At 42.8% G+C, this 16,806-nt stretch overlaps 1 protein-coding gene across 1 annotated transcript in view; it reads right to left on the bottom strand.

Moving 5' to 3' along the window:
- Positions 1-15,582, bottom strand: part of CDYL2 (chromodomain Y like 2) — a 57,449-nt gene extending 41,867 nt beyond the window's left edge. Inside the window, exon 1 of the mRNA XM_083870196.1 lies at positions 15,466-15,582. Within this exon, the coding sequence (XP_083726322.1) occupies positions 15,466-15,489 (24 nt within the window). The 5' untranslated portion in view covers positions 15,490-15,582. The remainder of the gene's footprint in view (positions 1-15,465) is intronic.
- Between the last annotated feature and the right edge of the window lie 1,224 nt (positions 15,583-16,806).

Below are 16,806 nucleotides of genomic sequence, written 5' to 3' on the forward strand. Positions count from 1 at the left end.
ACAGAACACTCTAAGAGTATTCTGAAAGGAGACACATGAAACATTAATAAAGTGTAAGGAGCTAAATAATTTGAGTTTTGTGTCTTATATTTTTTTTTACCATAGTAAAGTAGATTCATATTTTTTATCCAAAGAATAAGTGTCTTTTGGACGTATGTGCCCAAAAATAAGCAAGGGGTTGGTTTTGCTGACCTGACAGACCATTCACTTGGCACAAGTGATTCACCATCAGCTGCATTTGGGAAATGAAGCTGTAATAGTGTTTTCTTCTCAATCTCAAACTGACTAAATAGTTTGCTGAGCCTGTTGGGGTATGTAAAAGAGCTGCTGTCACTTTAGAGCAGACACAGAACCAAAAATTACATGATTTTCTCAAATGAAATTCATGACTAGTGTATCAATTTCCACTGAAATAACCAGTTCTGCATCATCAGGGAACTCCATGGGGTAAATTCAGTGAGTGTTTGCATTAGTGGCACAGGAGCTCCCTGGTCCAGGGCAGCCAAGTGTGAGGGAGACAGAGGGAGTACCCAGTGACACCTTCCTGTCCTTGCAGCACTTTTGTATCCTCCATGGCCTTCAAAAAGGCCTCGAAAACACCTCGAGTTTAGTTCTGAGGCCAAGTTCTCTGCAGAGTCAGCTGTGGACATTCTCTCTTATTCTCCAGGCTTTCCTGCGCATGGAGGCAAGAGAGAGAGGTAGTGGGATGCAGAGAGCTGGAGATGGGCAGGGGCACAGCGGGGCTGCCAGGGGACTTCCCAGAAACAAGGCTAGCAACATCCAGGGAAATGCCACTGGCAGCACAAAGGGAAAGGATGGGGAGAGCAATGGAGCAGGGCTGGCAGAGAGGAAGCTCCTTACAGAGCCTTCAGAATAGAACAAGTGGTTTGGGATTAGGAATGATCTTGAAATGGCTGTGTTGTATTGCCCAAATTGTACATCCCTGCTGGTGAAGTGACTGCCTTATCCATATGCCACATCAGAGATTTACTGCTTGTCTGAGCTACACTCACATGAAAATGAGCAGCACACATCTACCATAAGGAAAGATGCAGCAATCCTGTTGTGTTCTAGGATGCCATCTTTTTCCTGGAAGACAGACACAATCTTTTGCTCCACGAACATTCTGGAAAATTGTGAATATTTTCACTTAAGGGCCAAACCCTCAGGTTATCTTTTGGTTTTAGATACCTGAAAACCTTTTCAATGGCATATTGGACATTTCCCTAATAATCTGAAACAAAAGCTGCAGATTTTGTATTAGTAGAACTCACTACCTTACACCATGGACAGATTCTGATAAGTTATTCAAACAGTACTATACTTGTAGCTGTTCACAGCCAAAGCTCTCCAGCACTGTAACCACCAAGGTCAACTTGGTTGAAGTTCTGTTTTTTAAGTGACTTTTATAAAAATATTTAGCCTTAGGGCTTTTAATTTTCTCGGTATATCTACCATATTTCTCAGCATTTGGTATTAAACCCCACTGAAATAATTTTATAAAAGCAATTTTTTTAGTTTGACTGTTCCAAAGTAGACTGTCCAAAGATAGATAACTTACAATACACATCCATTAATAAAATTGTAACATAGCCAGAAAACAGCTGTGATAGGACTTAAAAAAAAAATAAAATTATACCAGTTCATCACCCTGCTTTGCCAAAAGTGAGATAAATGCTGCTGCAATGAATTTTTCCCTTTGAAGGTCAGTGTCCATGCCATACATGGAATGAATCCTTGCCATTCATGCTTCACAAGAACAATATTAACATTCATGAACATCTCAGATTTAATCATGTGATGAGTTTGGTTTACAAAATTCCAACTCCCTATTATCTGTGGGTACTTCTTTCACAAACCAAATTATTTTGTTTCTACATGAGTGTGGATCTCCTTGACTTCAGTGAGTGTCTGTGACCACGGTGAGCTGTGGAAGCCCTTTGCAGATCAACTTGATGCTGAGAACAGCTGCTGAAGTGGGTGAGCTACTTCCACTGGGGTTGCTGATGTTGCTGAAATTGGTGCAGCGCGGAACTGGTGCAGTTTTTCAGAGCTCTGCAGTGCACAAGGCTCAAAGGTCAGACTGAGAGCGCTGTTTTGCAGGACTGAGAACTCCAGAGAAACTTTCAGTCCTATATAGGATTTATTAAGCTCATTAAAATAACACCCAGTCCTAAATGAGCCACAGCTTTACGTACTCTCTGTTGTGGCTCTTGAAACTCGGAGTGTGATTCCTTCGCACAATGGCAGTGAGAAGCCACAGATCGAAAGCAGCTGCCACCATGTTTGCAGAGGGGAATGTGCTCTGAGCAGTCAGCAGTTTCTGTCCCAGAAGTGCTGCAGCTACTGGTTTACCCTGCTCAGAGATGTCTCTGTTTGACTCACAGGTTCAAGTAACCTTCTCAGAAATGGAGCTACAGACTAGTCATTTCAAAAGTAAAAAAACCAAACCTCAAAACTGACTTTGAACCAGCCTTGGTTCATCCTGTGCCTCCCTCAGCCAGGCTGTATCTGCCTCTGCAAAGCCGTATTGCGCTACTGTATAATCAGAGGGGGAATGAAAAGGTAGGTCTTGCTATCAGTTTTTCTGTGAGATCTAAGGCTTATCACATGGCTCCTCTGCTAACCCCGAGGCTTACTTCTCAAGTACTTTCCAAATCTTGAATAAGTGATATATCAACTACTAAATATCTGTAGGCAATCCCCAGATATCCCCTCAATGCCTGTGGAAGTGTACGTATTTAAATGTACATCTAAAAACATTCCTTGGTGATTTCTCAGTACTAAACAACATCCTCGGTGTCTAACCCAGCACTTGGAAAGATCAACTGCCATTACACTGCAACTTCTAAGATGCTTGTTATCATGGAATGGCTGCTTTTGGGTGGTAACAGGAGCAATAGCAGCTGGACATGAAGGAAGAAAGATGTTTAAAGTTCTGTTAAAGCTTTTCTGAGCTCCACAAAATCCTAGAATTAATAAGGAAGCCTGGACATCTTAGAAAAGTGTTACATTAAAGCAGTATTTATTTCAGTTAACTAAAGGAAATCTGCCTTGTGGCTTGGGGATAAAAACAAACTTTAAAAAATATTGTCCTTGGTTTGTCAACTGTCCTTTGGACATGTATCTTCAAATGAACTGTAGAAAATCAAGGATTGTGTAACATAAGATATACCAGCAATGCAAACTGCACATGCAAAATAAAAACTATATCTAATGATCTTATGTATATGATCTTATTGATCAGTAAGCAAGACCTTTTTTTCCCTGTAAACTAGACAGGCTACAAAAGTAGCAGTTAATAGGACGGGAGGAAATTGCATCATTCATGGCACAAATAGAAGGTTCAGTTCATGTTAGGAGGGGACCTGCCTTTCTTCTAAACAGAGCAGGTTGTCAGTGGTGTTTGACATGAGTGGATGAAGCACAAAAACTAACAGCAGCACAGTTGCAGAACAATTTGAATCACAGCCCACAGCAGCTTGTCAGTGAGTGGTCACCCTGTGCCACTGCAATACCTGATTCTGCTTCCAAGAGGCACTCCCTGGAAATACTGAAAGTGATGTCATGTCAGAAAGCCAAAGCACAGGATGGGCAAACAATGCAGGAAAAAGGTCTGTCATCCTTTGTGCTGCCCATGACAAAGCTGGGGAGATGCTATTCAGCTGGGAGAAAGAACAGTCTTCCATCAATTCTGGCAATTTCTCAATGCTTCCTGAGGCAGCAAGAGGCAGCTCATAGGAGATTATGAGCTACAACTGGTAGTCCACATGTTGAGCCATGCTGCTCTTCAATGAAAGCACATTCTCAGTGTAACAAAAGATTGGTGAGAATAATAATACAAAGCTAGGGATGTGTACAATGAAAAAAAAAAAAAGGTTGTTTTCCTTAAAGCTTGTATTTTTTTAAATCTTGGTCCATTTGATAAATGCCTTACAACAGACTGTTCGCATAGGCCTTAGTCAGCAGGGAGAAATGACAAGGCCACCTTGGCTCTCTTGCTTTAACCCATCACCTGATGCAAGTGCATGGCAAAGGCAATGGAAATCACTTGCTACTGCTGAAAAGTCTCCTTCCAATGGCCTCCAAATGCTGAGTGAGGACAGGGGAGGAGCACAGCTCTCTGATGCTCCTGAGTTCCATCAGGCCACACAGGCAGCCTGTTTGCTGTGTATTCTGATGGTGTATTTACACTTCAGCTTCCCTAAAAACACTAACACATCACCACTGTGTACAAAATGCTGCAGAAGGTCCTAAACCAGCAAAAAGTAGAGGAAAGAGGTGATCCAAACCACGTGGGCTTTGAAGGTGTTGCTCAGAACATTGATACTTAAATATTTTCCTCTGAGAGACTCACATTTCTTACAGTTAATTGGTGATCACCATTCTTGACACCAAGAGGCAAATAAAATGCAGCATTGGGAAGGTCATAAAAGCTGGCCAAGAGTCTCACCCTTTTTCTTTCCTTAAGAAATCTGAGGGTTTCTGTGTGTGTAGGGTGAAAGTGAAGCTATTTTATTGGCATATGTAAAGACAGATTACCAAGCACAACGTTATCTGGTGTTTCTGTTGCACCTTCTGGGTATCATCAGTGCACAGATGATTAGGGCTTCTACTGCACATAAGACATTAACAGACCATAAAGGTAAGTTAGAGGAACATTCAGTCTTATTAAATTTTGCTACCTGAACTGCCTGTCTATTTAATTGCCTATCTTACACTGTTTTTATACACAAAGACAGAAAAGTAATCATTTTGCATTTCCACTGTAAAAAATGAAGCAAACAAAATACCCTAAAAACCACACACACACAAAAAAACCCACCTCCAGAAATAATTTCTTTTTCATTAGTTTTTTCAGTTTCCTGTTACTTTTATCACTGTTTCCACACTATGATGTGTTTTGCTGACTGTACAAACACTGCATACCACCATGTAATAATCTGCAGCAAACAGTAGCATAAGGTCTGTAACACTGACCACATGGATACAACACTGTCAAGTTCTTCATCATCTCTACCACCTCCTTCTCTGATTGTTGTAGTACATTGGTTCTGACTCGTCAGCACAGTAGAAAATGATGAACCAGTGCTAATATTTACTGAACACAATAGTGGATTTTTTTTTTCTCAACTTTTCCAATTTTCAGATTGTGAAAAGCCTGAGTTTATGCACCTGGACTCTATTACAGATTCTTGCTCCAGTTACTGCAGACAAATCACAAAGTTCTAATTGCCCCTCCTCAGCCAGTATTTATCATTCCTTCAAGAATTTTCAGGTTATTTCCCCTGGAATCATGTGAAGTCATTTTGATACATAGATGTAGCTTTCCCACTAATTCCTAATACTTAATTTGGGATCCAAAGTTTCCCTCCTCCTCCCTGTATAGCTTTTGATATGTGAGTCATATTCCTATTTCATTTGAATCTTTGCTGCTATGTTGCACCATTGCTGAACGTAAAAGTTTGCTACTTCCTCTGCTTATGTAGAGATAAATGCAGTCACTTCACATCAACGAAGGTCCTCCCGTGCTGTGTCATCCTAAATTCATGCATTCCCATTTGCACTGCAGTCTGCCATTCCTCCCTTACATTAATCACCAAAACACTTTGTGATCAACATCTTTGCAGTTTCTCTCAGAACCTATTTACAAGCCCTGTAAGCATTACTGTGCCCTTTCCTTCCATGAACCCTACTTCTCAGCATTTCTCCAGCACCTTTCCTGTCAGATCTCCTGTGCTAAAACACCTTTATCACAAAAGATTTCTGGAAGACAAATTCATTAGGTGTATTAAAGTAATTTCATATTTTGCAAAATTGTCCCTTCCTCAAAAAAATGAAAAATATGACAGCAAATTTCAACTCCATAACATTTAAATACAAGTCCATTTGCAGACTCAAACAAATTTTAGAAGTAGTCTTTTAAAAAACTATGCAATGTCACACTTTATTTTAAGATCTCTTGTATTACTAAGAACAATAAGATACATAAGCAATGCTTTCTCCTTTGTTGGAGTGATTGCCAAGTGATGTCACAAAAAAGTGCATTGTGTATGTGTGAGAGAATTTGACAGGTCAGGCTGCTCAGTTAGAAATGAGACTGTTATAAACAGTCAGTATATTAGTATATTATAATTATATTAGTATATAATATATTAGTATATATAGTATTATACTAATTAGTATATATAGTATTATATATTATACTAATATATAATATATTAGTATATATATATTAGTATAATATCAGTATATTAGTAGTCACCATTTCTGGGAAAAAATGCCCAAACAATAGAATAACCACTTGATATGTTTGTTAAAAGTTTGTTAGTAGAGGCTTTTTGGTGTATATTCAGGAAGGCAGATTGACAATTCAATGTATTCAGTGTACAGTATTAAGGAAGTCTATTAATCCCATCCAAAACTATAAATGTGGGAAAGCAGAGTGGACAAACCTTTTTAAATCCTGAAATGCTTTTCTCGTAGGAGAAACCAGGTTTTGTTCATCAGAAACATATTATTCCATTAATGTAACTTTCCAGTAACATTGACTCAATCATTTGCCTCATGCCATGAATTTACTGGAATGTTTTCTAGTTTATCTTTAACCCTTCAGCTCCAGTTATTAAGCAGAGCTACAACAAGGAGCCAAAACTTCATTTATTACATATGTTTGTCAATGCTACTTCACCACCTCCTCTCTTCTTCTACTCTTTTGGTTCCTTGCACCACACGCTGCAGCTTGTTAGAAGCCTGGAATTAGCAGCCCTGGACAAAGCTGGAATCACCATCCTTGCAAGTGTTCAAAAGGCACGTGGATGTGACACTTGGGGCCATGAGTTAGTGGGGAACATGGTGGTGCTGGGTTAATGGTTGGACTCAGGGGTCTTAGAAGACTTTTCCAACCTTAATGATTCTCTGATTCTAAATCTAGACTGTGAGGGCTCTAAAGCAGAAACCAAACCTACTATTCTGATTTTTCTTTTCCTTTTTGCAAAGATATTAATTGACAAAGGTTAGGAATTAGAATACTGGGATACAGCCTGTAAGGCAAGTGTTTGTGATCTCTGCAGACCGTATCAACACCTTAGTCAATAACTATGTTTGTTTAATGACTGTAGTAAGTACAAAACTAAGAACTGCCATACGAGGTCAGACTAAAGGTCCTCTCAGCTCAACGTGTTGTATATTCAAACAGAAATTAGTACTGGATGCTTAGGAAACAGCATCTATAGAGTAAGTGTTGCCCTTGCTCTGCCCTCACAGCTTCTCACGATTAGCAGTTTAAAGATTGGTTTGCGCTGAAAAGTATAAAGGAATCAATCCACCAAGAACCTGTTTTACCATTCTTTGAAACCATTAAGAATTCTGATTTCCACAACACCCCATGGCAAAGAGCTCCAAGATTTAAATACTGTGAAGTACTTCCCTTGTCTCCATCACTTGCCTAATCATTTCCTTTGCTGCGTATCTTTTCTTGTGCCATGAGAAATAGCATTAATCTCTGACTTAACTAAACATCCCCCATCTGCCTTTTCTATACCATTCTGCCACTTCTTTACCCAGCCAGGAAGTTGTCATAAGGTGTCATTTCACTGACAGCCACTCCATCCCTTGCAACACCCTGATGGCCCTTCTCTGCATTACTGCTTGTTCTGTCTCCTGGTAGAAGGTGCAGTACTGCAGAGGTGGAAGCACCATGTTCCCCAGGGACACAAGGATGATCATCTTCTCTTTCATTCTCAATTGCTTTTTTAATAACATGTAAACTTCTGTTTGCCAGAAGTTTGGTCCCATGGACTGGACACTCATTAGGAGCTGGAAGACACTTTCTGGTGTGGTTTCTTGGGGAGGGATTGTGGTCACTGCTCTCCAGGGCAATGCTGTGATGCAAACAGAGGTGTGGGAACTGGGGATCACAGGGAGATTCACTTCAAAAGCATGCACGTGATCCAAATTAAAATACTAACGTGGCCACACCCAGAAGCCTTCCACGATGGTTCCAAGAGTTCTCCAGAATAGTAACAGCTTCTTCAGGGCTCATTTTTATGCATGAATAGGCAGGAGTATTTTTCCTTTGATCATTAGCTTGCAATTGTAAGCACTGAATTTCAGTTGCTGTCATTCAGCTCTTCACTGTCAAGTTTTGTCTTGACAATTACACTAATAACAATCTATAAATTATCAAGAGTAAATGTGATTATTTTCAAGTAATTGACGGCTCTGTTATACAATACAGGTCCCAATACTATTGTTTGAAACCTCTATTCATAGACACCTCTCTGTAAAACAGGTGGTCTAAGAGATGACCAAACTTTCTGGACTATAGCTTGGTTTTGTTACCAGCTGCTCTTGTGGGATCTTACAAAAAGGTTTTTTGAAAAACCATTTACACCAGCCAGAACCATTCTTCTCTAAATATTGACCCTAAGATCTGTGAGATGTCCTATAAAAATGTTAACTCTTGTCCAAACCAAGACATGTTCACATTTTATCTGCTAATTCCATTTCTTTTGACAGGTGCTACTAATCTGCATGCAATGGAGCTCAGACTTAGTGCTGTGGAGTCTCTCGTATTCCTTCTTAATCCATTTGGTATGAGCACATATAAGTGATTCATAGAAGATGATTTCACAAAACCCCAACAAAATCTAAATAAATGCAGTGAAAACCTGAAGGAAGAAAAAAAAATCCTCATTGTTTCTGGTTTGCTCCTCTGAAGGAACGGAGTGCAAATTTTGTGGGTGTTTTGTGAGACATCTAGGAAAGCCCAAGTAGGGGAACTGCTATTTTCAGACAAAAGTGTCTTTCTGACAGATGTTTTAAATCCTAGTTTTGTTTTAGTGTTTTGTTGTAGTCTCCTGCTCATACTGCTACCTTTTACCGTTTTGTAATCCTAATTCCTCTTTTTGGTGAGGCATAAGAATCATTCTTTTCTACACAGGTCAATCATATCAATGTCTTGTGAAAGTCTTTAGAGACCTAAGAGATTTGCAGCAATATTTTATATCAGGACTCGTGATGAGATAGTATAGAAATACTATTGTAATCTACATTTGCTCTGTGTAATAGAAGAAAACAGACTGAGGTGTATTTCCCTTTAGTGTTTCAATATTACCAAGGTAAAATTTTAATAATAAACAAGGATTGTGATGTAATTCAACAGGCAGAAAGGATGAATTTCCTTTTGTCAAAACCAAAATATTTGTATTTGTGTGAATGTACATGACGAACATTTGACTTTAATTAAGTTGTTCTAATAGTTTGAATGCAAGAAACAGTTAACTATTTAATATTTTTTTTTGCCAGTGCCAGAATGCCAGTGCCATAAAATGTGTTACAAAAACTATCTGAAAAATATATGGATAAGAAGGAACAACAAAAAGGGATTGCACTGATGAAAATGTACAGAGCCAAGAAACTGAACTAATGCTAAAAGTCAAATGAATGGACAAAGAAATGCTATTTACAACATAGCTGGCCATCACAATCACTCCATTGATTAAAAAAGAAAAAAAAAATAGCCCATTTCTTTCAATATTAGACCACATTTAAATTTTGCCATTATTTGAGCTGTCTCTTTCCAAATATTTTAACTTTTAGAAGTTGATTACTAAACAATGAGTTTATTGCTGGATTTTAATATTCAGTTAAAGATCAGTCCAAAATAAAGCACTGCATTTGTCATTCAGGAAGTGTTATAAAAAATGATGCAATTTTAATCTTTGGATAGTTATGGGCACTGAACCTGGACACTGAAGGGAAGGAAACCTGTTCAGTTCAGCGGATTTGGTGGCACCTCCACTTCAAATGTTGAGGCTTTTAAGAGTGACAAGGGTGTCCCTCCCAAGCAGGAGCACAATTCATATTTGTACCTTGAAGCAAGCTACACTTCAGCCAAATAAAACACTTTATCAAGATTATAACAAGAAATCAATCGGTTTTGGGAGTCCAAAAATATGCTCAGCAATGTAATATGCTTACAATGTAATGAGGAAGTTGGGCTTGTGGTAACAGTGACGCTGTAGGTAAACAAGACTGTCACGGGCATTGCAATGTTCCACACGCAGCTCTAAACTGGAATTTCTTAGTAAGACAGTGAATATTGCCACAGTTATCCAGGTCTGTTTTTGAACCTCTCTCAGTAACTTTAATTTAGAGAAGTCCCACGATGTGGGCAGAAGGGACCTCTGGTTAACTCTTTGTTACCATCTTTATACCAATTTATACTTCAGATGATTGCCCAGTTTAAGATTGAAGAATACAGTCTGCACTGCAAATCACACCACATTTGGAACAGAGTCCTGACACCTTTCATCAGGCAACAAAATTTCTGGATTTCTACCTACTGAAGGTAATAGTGCTCAGAGGTTACTTGATTTTGAGGACAGCTTTCTTCTTCATACTGATTTTGAGAACAGATCAGTGATAGTGTATTGATAAATAGCTGATTCTTCAAAATAGCTTTTCCACTAAAAAAAAAAAACAAATGAAAAGGTTTACTTACAGATGACCAAATCTTAGAGCTTGTAAGTGCCAGCTCAGTATTACTGAAATCAGCATTGCATCCACAGCTTGCCAGTGTACAAAAGGAGTAGGTGCTTAACTGTTCTATATTCCTCAAATCCTACTTCAAACCACTGTTTTCTGCTTGTAAAGTCAGTCCTATTCACCACAGAGCAGCTGTACCAATACAGAGGTTGATTTGAGAAATAATAACCTTTACTAAAATACACCATCTTCTTTCAAGTCACTTCTGTCTTAGAAAATACAAATGTGAAATAATTAAAAAACAGATTTCTGCTTTTCAGTGCAATAAGCAGGTTTAAGTATGTATCTCTGCTAGAAAGTGACTCCATGGAAAGAAATGCAAGATGGAAAGCACAACGTTCAAAAACTTGCATTTCCTTGTAAAGCAAAGATGATTTTCTGAACTCTGCATCTCAAGCCAAACCTTGCATCCAAAAGTTCAACCCTGTTCTCTCCCATCTGCATGTCTCCACACGTCAGAGGGATTCAGCAGCCCAAACTGTGCCATTATTATCTTCAAGTTTTGACTTTGCTGGTACCTGAGGTGCAGGTATAAATGGGAAATGTTGCAATTATCTGGAAGTATGTTATCTTTCTGGTGGATCATGTGAGCTGAAATAATCTGCAGCTCATTCTTACACTGCTGCATAAACAGACTCAGATCCAATTGAAATGTGTCACTGTGGTGGATGAGCTCCTGGCCATGGGCCTTGCACCATTTCAGTGAGAAGATGCCGTTTTTAAAAATGTCACTTCTTCCCTTTAATGCAATAACTATTGAGCTTTAAAGACTGGTTTTATTATTGTGATCCAGAAACACATACATGTTAAGTCCCCTTCAGAGAATTGGCTGCAATCTTTAGATCACTTACCAAAGGTGTTGTAATACAATCTGACACAATGATAAAATACCACTTTAGATCTCAACTTCATCACCCCCAAAGTCTAATGGTGTTCATTTCATACAACCCCCCAAAATATTAAATTTAAAAAATGCATCAAGATGAGCTTAAAGAGCATCTCTGACATACTGAAAACTGGTTGACATATTCATCAGTAGAGGAGGTTTTTATTGCAGTAAACAGGATGCTCTGGGATAGGAAAAAAAAGTTAGGAGCACTGCTCATATGGAATTTTTTCCCCTCTAAAGCCATCTCATACACTTAAAATACCAGAGTCTGTGAGATAACTGTCTGGGTTCAGATAATGTAACAAATTGTACATGGAAAATGAAAAATGTTACTTCAAGTTACTGACAACTTTAATGTGAGATCAACAAACTTGATATTTAAGAGTAAATACATTTCCCTTTTTGCCTGTTTCCAAAAAGAATGAGTATTTCCTGTCAATGCATCCAACAGTGTATTGTGAAACACAAGGCAGACCAGGGCAGCCTTACTGAAGGCTACTCTCAAGACCCTTTTTGTCAGTCCTTTATTTTCAGATTATTATTTCCAAGGAAACATGCACCATAGGTCTTTAATATTTAACAGATTACCTCTTAAGAGGAAAAGCAAGGAAGTAAAAAAAAAAAAAAAAAAGAATATTCCATGACACTTTCGCCTACTCATAAAAGCTTGAAATCATAAGCACATGGAAGTCAAGCAAAGCCAAACCAATATTCCATATAGCCCAAGAATTACACCAAAACATACACAACATTCTTCACTGGTAAAGGAAAAAAAATGTACTTAAAAGCATCAAAACTAACACCTACATTTTACCATATAATGAAATAATTATCTTTATCTGTAAAGTGTCTTGGTTCTAACACAAAGGTCTAGAAGGGACTACCAGTAAACTCCTCATGGGTGATCTTTTGCTCCTGGAATAAATTGGTACCTGTTTCACAGTCCTAACCCAAACGTACTAGGAGGTATTTCAGATGATTAAAAGCCATTTCTGACTAGAAAAAGGCACCTACCAAACCAAACACTGAGGTTATTTTGTCTGTGATCTTATTTTGCTTTGATATGAAGACAGTAATGGAATTTATCTTTAAGTTTAAAAGGCTCAAAAGCCTTTTAAAATAATACAATAGTAGAAAATCAACAAACTGACAGGACAAATATGCACATCTATTTCCAATACTTCAAAATTTATAAAAGTTTCTTGGATGCTACCAAAGTATGATGAGTTCATACAGGCAATATGTACAATATACTTTTTCCATGTGCTTTATCAGGGGCTTCTATATTGTGATTGGCTTTAAAAATATTTTTGTTGCCAGTATTAAATTCTCCAAATTGCAGAGTTAATTATTGGTCTTATTTGAAGAAGTTCAGTAAGAATCCTTGAAGGATTTGGATATTACAAAGGAGTCAAAGGGGAATCAGGAGAGCACTATACCTTTGGAATGTCAACAGAAGACCCAAATTGTTTATTTACACCCACAGCACCTAATTATCTCAAGGTAAAATCCTGGAGCTGTTTAACGGTCATCTTGCAATTCACATGACACTTTACTTGTTCAAGAACTTGGACTGCTCTGAGGGCACAAAGTACTTCATCTCACTCGCAAACTGGTGTGGGACATCCCAGCTCTAAGAGCCTCTTTCTAATAAATCCCCTGGATGCTTTTTGGGAAGGGGAAAAACCAAGGAGGCAAAACTGAGTCATCTTTTAAATGAAGCCACTACCATCTGCACAATTGAAACCTGTTAGACATACAAACTCTTCAGCTTTCTAGACATTTCTTCTGACCTCTGTCATGGAGAACTTCCCAGTGAAGATGCAAAATGCAAATGGATTGGTAACTGAAGCCCTGCACATACTTTTTGCCACATGTCCAACATGTAGATGAAGATTTTACACCATGGTCAGTTGAGGTCATTTTCCAAACATGTCACACAACAAGAAAGGGACAGCCACACTTCTTCCACCTACCTGTTTGGGTGGAGAGAATTCTTCCATATTGTACAATAAGCAAAAGTATTTCAAATGAAGTAACAAAGAAAGGAAATGATTCAGAGGCTTTGAACCACAGTTCAAAAATTCACATTCTTCTATGCAAACGCCTGCAAAGAGAAGACTTGGCCTAACACTGCCTGCAAACTGGGCTGTTGAGTCTATTCCCTCACAGAGCACACCAGGTTCACATTCGAGCAACCTCACCTGGATGTCACACAGTGACACAGCCCACATCCAACTACTAAACGTCATCATCTTACGACACAAGGATCATAAAACAGCAGAATTTTTAAACCATGAGTCAGAGCTAAACCAGCATGGCTACCATTAGGCTAAGACATATTGCTTTATTTCTTTCTAGAACTAATCCAAACATCTAAAGAAAACTCATTCAACACCTGGCAAAGGTCTTCTATGCATCCCAGAAACTAATAATCCTAAAATTGTATTGGTAACTTTCTTGGGTCAAAGCTGTTCTTCACAGAGCTCCCACTGGCTATTCTAGAGTCACAACAGCAGCACAGCTGACATACAATATCCTTAAAATTACCAAGTTAAATGACAGATTTTGAAAAATGGGGAGGGAAAGGTCAATGACACTATTCAGATCATCATGTACTTCTGATAATTTAACACCACGTAGGAGAGTTTAAGTGCCGTGCACTTCAGAGGAGGTCTGTGTCACACACAGTAAAATACCACCCCAACAGAGCAATGTCATCCCTTAGCTATGACCTCTGCTAAAGACTTTGAAAGACAATGACAAAGTGGAAACTTACTACATGAAACCTGTCAGATCTTGCACTTGAGACCTACAGTTGATGATCAAGATCATCAAACAGAGAGTAAGTCCAACCATGTCCAACCAACCACAGCAGCAGTTCACACCCAAGCACAGCCCGATGGTTGGGCAGCACCTATCACTGGAACACAGCTCCAACTGGAAGGTGATGGTTTCTGTCCTAGTCCTTCAACAGTGCTCTCTAGACAACCTCAATACAAACAGCCATTTCACCAGGAAATGTGGAGCCTGGGGACGTGCTCCAGACCAAGAAGTGTAGGACATCCACTCATGTCTGATGTTTTTACCACTTCCACCCTGGTTCCACTCACTAGAACTGGCTATTTCAAACACCCATGGTCCAATCTTGTCTTATTTTTCATTTCATCTTCCTCCCTCCTCCTTCTCCGGCGTGGCAAGAGTCTGACTAGACTCGTTCTCACTTGGGGCATTAGAACGGGCTGCCGGAGGTCAAAATTCGGCTGGCTCTCGCCCACTTCCCTCCGGCTGCTTTTCCCCTGCCCGTCCCCGACCCGGCGGCGGTCCCCCGGTGCTGTGGCCGGTGCTGTGGCCGGTGCTGTGGCCCGGGCCGGGGGCAGCGCACGCCGGGGCTGCGGGGCCGGGGCCGCCCCCCCTCGGGCCGCCCGGAGCGGGGCCCCCGCCAAACTTTGCGGCCCGCGGGGAACCCGGGCCCGGCCCGGCCGCCGCCCCCGCAGCACCCCGGGCAGGAGGTGAAGCAACCTGGCGCCGGCTCCTGCACTTTGCACAGCGGGCGCAGAGCCGCCTCCATCCCTGCGCCTCCCGGCAGCGCTAAGGCGCATTTTTTCGCACTAATCTGCACATTCAGCACGTCCAGAGCGCCTATGACTTTACCTGGACTTTCTCCACTCTCCGGGCTCATCACACCGCGATCGCCTCCCCATCCTACCGCTAACTCTCGCTCTCCTTCACTCCTTCCTCCTTCTCTCTTGCAAGGCCTGCTAAGATCAAGCCCGATGGAAAGTAGAGAGAGAAAGAGAAAGAGAGAGGCAGCGGGGAGGGAGGGGAGCCGCTCCATCCCTCCCTGCCCCCCCTTCTCCCCCTTGGGCACACACGGCAGCTCTTTCCCCCCACCCCAGCCCTTCCCTCGGCGATTTCCTCCGCTCTTCGGCAACTACGAGGGCTCGGCGGAGCGGCTCCCAACGCGCCCCCGCTGCCCCCGGCGGCTCCCCCCGGGCCCCCGCCCGCCCCGCGGCCCCCGGCACCTCGTAAAGGTCCCCCGAAGCCATGCTGGGGTGCGGGACTGGATCCTCCGCGCCGTCTCCCTCTCTCCACCTCTCCCGCTCCCCCACTCGCTCTCTCTCTGTTGAGTAAACTGTGTTTTGCAGAATGACAGGCTTTGGGGCTGGCTGTGCGCAGAATCAGAGGCGAGGAGAGCGGAGAGGCAGGCGGCGGGGCTGGCGTAACCAGCAGCAGCAGCGGCGGCGGCGGCAGCTCGGGCTCGCAGCGCCGGGAGCCGCGTCTCCCTCACGGCGGCGGGGCCGGCGCCCCCCGCCCCCCGCACACCCCGCCCGCCGCCGCCGCCTCCCGCCCGGGCGGGGACCGGGACCGGGACCGGGATCGGGATCGGGACGGGTCCCCCCGCGCCCTCCCTCCGGGAAAGTCCCCGGGCCGCTCTGACGGCGGCCTCCTCTCTCTTCTCCTCCTCCTCCTCCTCCTCCTCCCTCCGCCCCCCCACCACCACACCACCCCCCCCCCCCGGCCTCAAACTCTTTCCGCGGCCAAAATAAATAAATAAAAATAAATAATAATTTTTAAAAAATAAAATAAAAAAATAGAGGGGCGGGCGGGAGGGGTGGGTGCCGGAGCGGGCGCTCGGCGGGGAGGGAGGGCCGCGCCGCCCGCCCAAGGTCACCACGGGGAGAGGCGGGCGCGGGGCCTGGGGCGGCCCTGCCGGCACCTTCCGCCCCCCCGGGCCCTGCGGGGCCGCCCCGCCGCCCGTGGCCGCGACCGGGGGACCCGAGGGGGCGGGAGAGCCCGAGCAGCGCCGGCCCGGGCGGGCGGGGGGCTGGGGATACCTCTGGCCCCGCGGGCACCGCGATGCCGCCCCCGCCCGCTGCCCCCCAGGGATTCCTGCACCTTCGGGGACAGCAGAGCCAGCGGCCTCCCGCCACCTGCCCTTCACGTGGAGGCGGTGGCCGGGATTTTGAAGCGACTGGAGGATGCGCGGAGACACGAAGCCCATCGGCCGTCGCCGCTTTGGAGCCGTCCGTGTCGTTTCTCGGAGGAAAAAAATGTGGTGTCCCCGCGGTGCTGACCCGAGAGACGGGGAAGCTGTGGAGGTGATGCCGAGTGAGCCTTGGCTCACCCCTGGCCTTCTCCAGCCGTCACTGCTGAGCTTCTGGTGAGCGCCGAGCCCCAGCCCGAGAAATTCCGTCCCAGAAGCCCCGTTCTGAGTGACCTGAGCCCGGACATATTCCACAATGGTCTGGATGCAATCCCGTGCCAAGGGCTCTGGGATGACCCTAGAGATGACCCACTTGCTCCCAGATGACCCACCATGGTCTCTTCCACCAGGACTGATGCTGTGGATTGGTGATTCTGTG

This window comes from Zosterops lateralis (genome assembly GCF_965231275.1).
Source record: "Zosterops lateralis genome assembly, chromosome: 12".
Taxonomy (NCBI): Eukaryota; Metazoa; Chordata; class Aves; order Passeriformes; family Zosteropidae; genus Zosterops; species Zosterops lateralis.